A 7,487-nucleotide genomic window follows, 5' to 3' on the forward strand; every position below is an offset into this window, starting at 1 on the left:
AGGAACACACAATTGAAACGTATGGTAAAATTCCTGAAAAAAATATGTTTTAATGTAATCAAACTACTTTTTTATCTCAAAGATAAATAGAATTTGATTTTGTACTAGCTCTCCTATGAGTTTATCCATCATTATAACCTAATTCTTTTGTTTACAAATTTCCAACATCGAGACTATTGCCCATAAAATGTTTTCCTTTAAAACAGTGTCTTTCAATGTCTAAGCCGTGGAGAATTATTGCAATGTATTCTCACTTAACACAAGCCATGGTAAGAATACCTATTCTTAGAGACTCTTTTTTTCCCCTAACTGCATATTTAAACCTAGAACAAAAGTCACAGAAGTCACACACATGCTTCCAGATCTTATTTCCAATTCACGGGAGAGAGGGGTTTTCCACCACAAACAAGCAAATACTGGGTATCCTACAATTCAACTCAACTCTGACTATCTACCCAGAAACAACATCAGATTACACAAATGAAGGGTTTGCTCCTATAATACTGCTGCCCCCCACATGGAAGGTGCCAGCTGTGACAGGGTGCAGTCAAGAGGGGAACCCCAAATAGGGATTTGTAATAGGGTCCAGAAGAGCTTGGAGATAATTGGTTCTACACCAAAGAGCCACACCTGCCCAGCATGCTGGCAGCTGTGGCCAGTTGTGAGAGGAGCCGGAAACGGGGCTGCAGAGGAAGATTGGCGCTGAGATTTAAACTGAGGTACAGCAGCCATTGTGCGTCTCTCTCTCTTTGGGACCATGCATCTATTTAGGACCACACAGCTTTGGTGTCTTGGTTGGGACCATGAGGCTTGGGTGAGAGTCAGGACCACGAGGCTTTGGAAGTGCTCCCTTTTGCCACGTGGAGGGTGCTGGGAGGACTGTGTGCATTTGTGGGGAACTTTAGTTTGTGTTATTTCAAATAAATAATAAATGCCTTTCCTTTTCACTGATCTCTGGTATTGAGAAATGTCTTTCCTCTGGTGGTGGACATAATAAACCTGAGGGGTTCCTTTCGGGTAATAGTATATTGCCTCAGCTGCCCTTGGCACCCCCCTCAAAAACTGTAACACAGCCAGTCACAATGCAGGTTATCACTTGTGCTTCTGACCCACAGGCTACAGACTCAAGATCCCCTGACCTCACTACGCTTCAGAGGCAAGATCCAAGTGCCATTTATTTTTTTACCTGTACTTTTGACTGTCCATAAATCTGAGTTCCCAAGACCCCACCTAAAGATTTCATTTTGCTGGAGCTGCTCACAGAACTCAGAGAAACATTTTACTTAGTCATGTTACCAGGATATACTGTAAAAAGATATAACTCAGGAACAGCCAAACAAAAGAGAGATGTGTCTATATCCCCAAATAGTCAGATGTTCACTAACCTGGAAGGAATCTGTCTGAATCCCCGTCTTTCTGAGTTTTCATTACTTGGCAATAATTGATTAAATCATTGGCCCCCAGGGATTGATTCAATCTCCAGCTTCTCTTCCATCCTTAGAGGTCAGAGGGTGGGACTAAACTTTACAAAGCTCTAATCATCTTGTTGTTCTGCCTGGCAACTAGTCCCCATCTTTAGATGAGGTCCAAAAGTCACTTCATTAACATAACAAAATTTTAAAAAATATCACATCTTTTCCCCTCCCAACACTTTTAGGAAATCCCAACTGTTTTGGGAGCGGTGAAGTAGGAACTTTGGGCAAAGACAAAATATGTGAGAAGTATTGATGAAGGTCGATGAATAGCAGTATCACAATGTGTGGCTAAAAGAGCCATATTAATGACTTTATCCAGAGACAAGAAGTTCTTGAGTTTACCCCTTCTTCTTATGGCAGAATACACGTACACTCGGGTTAAATCAATTGTCAAGAATATTGTACCTAGTCTAAGTGGCCTGTAGTTTGAAAATATCACAGCTTGTTGATTTCAACACCTTAACCATTATACTACCTTTTTGTAAAAGATAAAACTTGCTCTATAACACTTATGTGTTTATCTCTGTTACATTTGTATTTTCAACAAAGTATAACCTCTAGATAAAAAAAATAAAAAGAAATAAGAGTTTGTGTTCTGGGAACTGCTGTCAGCTTCTGAAATAACATGCATATAAGACCATACTTTATAACTTAACATACCAGCAGAGTTTCAGTGATAGGCTTGTATATTAACATGAGTATAATTGTTTCAATTCTTATAAAATAAATTAGAATATTAGGTTAGTTCAAGGTTTATACTTTTGCTCTTGAATTATAACCAAATGTTAGTTGTATCACCTAGATAATTTGAAAACTTAAAAAAAAGTTTTAATATTTATTGTTCACATGAAATGGTATCAGAAGGAGGTAAAATCTGTAGAAGTCTGAGTTGATAGCACATTGTGACTCATATATCACATAGGAGAACAGTAAATGATTACTGAAAGCGTTTTTGGAAGTAATACCTAAAAAGAACAATTGATCATTAATTAATGTTAGAAACACATTTTCTATTCACCCATAAAATTCATTAAAATTGCACAGGAAAAAAAGTCATGATTAGAAGTGCAATTATATTGATTCACTTAACTTGAATATACAACTAAGGTACACTCACCAAGGTAGCAATGCCTGTAATATGTTATCCCTAATGGAATGATGTTGAATTATGTGAAAATTTTTGTTTTAATTTTTAACATTTTAATACAAATCAGTGTGTCTGGTTCATTTCAGATCCTTCACGGCCAAACCTGGGGGCAGGGACTGCTTCAGCTTCTCGGCCTTCTCTTTGTCCGTGATGACCAAAGTATAAAGGTATCTGCTGCATTGGACTTGAAACTTCACACTGTCCTTGTTTTTCTTGATCTTGATGGATCTGGCATCTTTTCGCCTGGCTGTGAGCAGGAAGTCCTTGATTTCCTCAATTTTGCAACGTATGGCTAAGAGGCGCGGAGAATACATGGCTGGCCCAGCCCGTGGTAACAAACAAAAAGGGCAGAAAAGCAAAATTTGTTTTTTAAGATAAAGATAGATATTCCCTGGAACACATACTCCACACATATTACAAAGATTTCACAGGACAAGTAGCTACGAAGGTTTGATGGTGCCTGTGACACTTAAAGTTCCTAAAAATTATGACAGGTAGAAATGTGTGAATACTTCATAAGAAAAATATGTCATACTTGTCTGTGATACTAAAGTTGCCACAAGAAAAAAAAATACCTTCATTAAGTGAACATAACCAGGACAAGCTGTTCTAATGGGAAGAATATAAACAGAATTGCGTTTGCCGTACCTGTGATCAGTGCAGCCAGTGTTCTGGTAGTGACACCCTGGAGCACAGTACCATTCCACTAAGTTATTGCAACAATTCAAATGTAATACTTCCTAATGAGCTCCCCATTCTCACCTAATCTAACATGTTCTTGTAACTTTAATAAAGATATTTTCATTCTCCCCACCACATAGATGTTGTTGATTTTGACTTTTTGTTACACCTATATTTTCAGACCAAAGTATCAATTCTTTCCTTCAAACATCTCCTGCTTTAAATACCTCCTTTTTATTACTTCCATTGCTGCCTTGGTCCTTATAAATGTATCATTTTATAACTGGATTATTGCATATTCTGGGATGTGTTTTCCCAGTCTCTTGTTTCTCCACATGGATGTTCTGAACCATTTGCTACTGAAATAATCATGATACACACCACTGTTCAAAATTTGTATGGTCTTTCTCAATGAGAGAATATAAGGTTTAAACACCTAGATCAGCATTGAAGGATCTCCACATCAGAACTTGAATGGACTACATAATGCAAAATTGTGTTCACTGACAATAAAAACTACCGAGTAAAAGGAGGAACTAGGGATAAGCAAGGCTGAGCTGAAAGACCTATGGCAGCATAAATTATTTAGCTGTTAATTTTATTTTCCCCATGTTTATTGTCTCCCATGTCTAATTATTGCCGGAATTTGACTTTCCTTTCATTAGGGATTTATTTTAATGAGGAAGAAAGCACAAGCTATTTGAACACACTGCCTCTTGCAATCTTTTATGATTATCGAAAAAATTACACTAGGTACCCATGATGATAGGAGAAAAGGGAATGCTGTTTATTTAACGGCTCTAGTTTGAAAAAAGGCTGTGATCTCTTGGAGTTTAGAAGCTGTAATTACTAAATGTCCATGGAAGCACCCGAGTCGGCATTGGGAAACAATGCTTTATGAATAATTTCACATTTCTGCATAGTCAGAGCTTTCAGAGCAAAGTTACTGGCACTTGGGTTTCAGGAGGCTTTAATGACAGCCAGGCCTTTGTAATCAGAGACTGTGCATTGCTCCCCAAAATGTAGCGTCCTCCTTCTCCCCTGGATCTACTTGCTTATATACACTCTAAGGACAATGAATTCTGCATCACTTGTTTACTTTTCAAACTGGGGGAAATGAGAAAGAGACCTTCTCCCCTCACCTTCTCTCTCTCTCCAAAGAGACTGTGTTTATACCCAGAGTAAAGGTCTCCCTCACTCTACCTCCAGGGGAAAATGACCACATATACCAGCTGTCCTACATAAAGCTCCAGGTTTTCTAATCCCCATGTCCATCTCCTCCAGTTTAATCCCTGCAGGCACAATGACATTTTGCTTTCACTGCATTGCTTTTTGTGAATTTGGGGCATGGGTAATCAGTGCTGCTAAGACCGCTTTGTGACTGAAGTCTGTTCTCTGATCCAAAAGTAGGGTGTTCCTGTTAATAGGTATACATCCAAATATAAGTAATAGAAATAGATATATATATGAACACATACTTAATATATATATACATATCATGTATACATCCATATACACACAAGGATTTATGAATATATGTATGTGTACATACATATATATGTATATAGATAAAACTACAAGCTATCATATTAACAAAGTGCTACCTAAGATCTCACATAGCTTCAGGCTTAACAGTTGGTACCAAGAGTTGCCTGAGGAAAGAAAAATAATTGCAAGCCTTGAAATATAAAAAGAATACAACAGAGTCTACTAGAGGAAGCAATTATGGAAATAATAAAAGTTTTGACCCATAGCAATAGGAAATTCCCCAATATTTGGCACTAATTTCTGGCTATTGAAATTAGAAATCACAAAAAAATAAAATTTTAAGTTTTCCTGAGATAAATTAGGGTGAAGATGGTTGGGAGTTGTTTGAGTTGAACTGAAATTTGTACCCTGAAGTTTCTATATTCATACCTCCTTTCCTGGAGGCAGTGGCCCATTGTAGCCCATTTATAGTAACTAAATGAGTTGAGTGAAATAGTTACTACAAGTAGTGAAGGAGGAGGATAGAGAAAGAATACGAGCAAAAGGCTATTTTTTATGTTCAAAATAAAGTGGGTAACTGGTTTTTATGTCAATTCTAAAATAATAGTGCTGTCATATTTTAAGCCACATTACTCCACTACTAAACTATGTATCCATACTTTCTGTTGTGGTTCTATCCTTGATATTAGTGAACACAAAATCAGGGGCCTTATTAGAACCATAAATGTTGGGAACCACCCTGCCTGGTTTCAGAAGCTGTAACCGCCGCCCCCCCCCCACACCATGACTAAGGCTGGATGAGCGATCTTGGAACTATAAGCCAGCAAGGAGACAAAAGCTTATTTCCCTGGCAGGAGCACCACTTCTGTTCCTTTTACTTCATCCATGACTGGCCCCCAATGTTTGGTTGGTTAGCCAATGATGGGTAAGATTCCCCAAGCGGGGAATGACCTAAGACAGGCACAGTCACATGGGAGGCTCCTAAGGAAGGACTTTGGGAGGTACAGCAAAAGGGGTGATGGACCCTCACCTCTCAGCTTTGACAAAGCCTGAGTCCTCATTCTGTCTTCCAGAAGTCTCCTAATCTCTTGGCTGCCTTACTTCCTTTGCTCCACCTAAGCCTGAAACAATGACAGAGGGTGGTGCAGCCCTGTGCTAGAAAAGGCGGGTTCCCTGGGTGATCAGGCCTAAGAAAGAATAGGTAAAATCCTATGAAACCTGCTTTGTTTAGCATGCTCTCAATTAAATGATAAGGGTCCAAGCAAGAAGTAAGTTTGTTCCTCAAAGTTTTACAGCTCCTTAGCTATCTGACGCTAACTCAGAATAGGCCCTCAGAGTTCTTTATTATCTATTGTTTGATCCTTACTGCCTGACAATGATTAATGAGCTTTATCTGTATTCCTGTGCAAATGAACCCAATGAAAGCCCATTGAGGAAAAGGCTCCTGGCCCTTCTCCTTTGAGAGATCAGCCACCTTTCCTCCCCAAGCAGATCATGTCTTGGTAGACTTATTCTCATCCACAGCAGCCAGTGGGGCCCTCTGGGTGGAGACCCCCCACCACACACACACACACAAAACAGAACTTTAGGAATAGATGTAACACAGGACTAATGGAGATGAAGTGAGAGATAGGTGTTCATGTGCCCTGATACTTTAAACCTAGTGCTGCTAATAAAGGTCTAATCCCCATTAAGGACTCATTTGGAGCATAGTTATCCTGGACCTTGTGGCTAACCTTGGAGAGGACTAAAGTCTGTATGATATAAAATTGAACAATGTCATCCACTTTCCACAGGTCAGCTAGGTAGTTTAAGTCATTGAGCTAGTTTGGCGAAAACTGTTACTCACGATTTATGGCATTCCCATACCTAATAGGAGAGAAAAATTTCAATAATTTATAATGAACAAGAAATGAATGACCTCCGCATATCATTGTTAGCAACTATCTATTTTTCTTTACTACTGAAACCATGGCTGTCAGTTCTACTGAGGCAGAAGATAGTCAGGAGTGAGGAAACTCCAGAGGCATCCCAGGACTAAGACAAAGGACAGTGGTACAGGACAGAGACACTGTTCTAAGACCAGCTGTTCCCACCTTCTAGAAAAGCACTGAATCGTGGTGAATCATGACTGCTCCTGTGTAGAAGATGCCACATGACGCCCGCTTCATTATAATAGTATTATAATAAATTAATATTGTGAGTTCTTCTTCCCCAGTATGCAATCAAGAAACATCATAGGAGACTGCATGTGCAGTAGCTTAAAAGGAATACAACTACTTGTACATGCACAATAAAAGCCTGCCAAAATGAGCCAGGAAATATGCACACTATAGGGAGAGAATCCCTCTGGCCACAGAGGGTCAATCTCTGCTCGGAGTTGACCTGCTCCCATATTCCATGGAGTGTACTATCGCTTTCTCTGTTATAAACTCTCTCTCTCTCTCTCTCTCTGTTATAAACTCTCTGTGTATTCCATTCAATTCATTGTTTGTCACCACCAAGAACCTGGCTACCTATGGCCACCTGCAATACTACTGTATATAGTCTCTAACCCATGCTGCCTCATGCACTTTTTTTATTACTTTTTTAAAAATTGAATTTATTTTGGTGACATCGGTTCACAAAACCATAAAGGTTTCAAGTGTACAAATCAATAAAACATCTTCTGAAGACTGTATCATGTGCCCACCACC

At 39.1% G+C, this 7,487-nt stretch overlaps 1 protein-coding gene across 1 annotated transcript; it reads right to left on the reverse strand.

The window, feature by feature from the left end:
* Window positions 1–2,699: 2,699 nt before the first annotated feature.
* On the reverse strand, window positions 2,700–2,936 carry LOC123813904 (60S ribosomal protein L38-like). The gene has a single exon (XM_045831385.1). The coding sequence runs from the start codon at window positions 2,934–2,936 to the stop codon at window positions 2,700–2,702; it is 237 nt and encodes a 78-aa protein (XP_045687341.1).
* Between the last annotated feature and the right edge of the window lie 4,551 nt (window positions 2,937–7,487).

This window comes from Phyllostomus hastatus, unplaced genomic scaffold (assembly GCF_019186645.2).
Source record: "Phyllostomus hastatus isolate PE091 unplaced genomic scaffold, TTU_PhHast_1.1 phas_contig_1, whole genome shotgun sequence".
NCBI classification, from domain to species: Eukaryota; Metazoa; Chordata; class Mammalia; order Chiroptera; family Phyllostomidae; genus Phyllostomus; species Phyllostomus hastatus.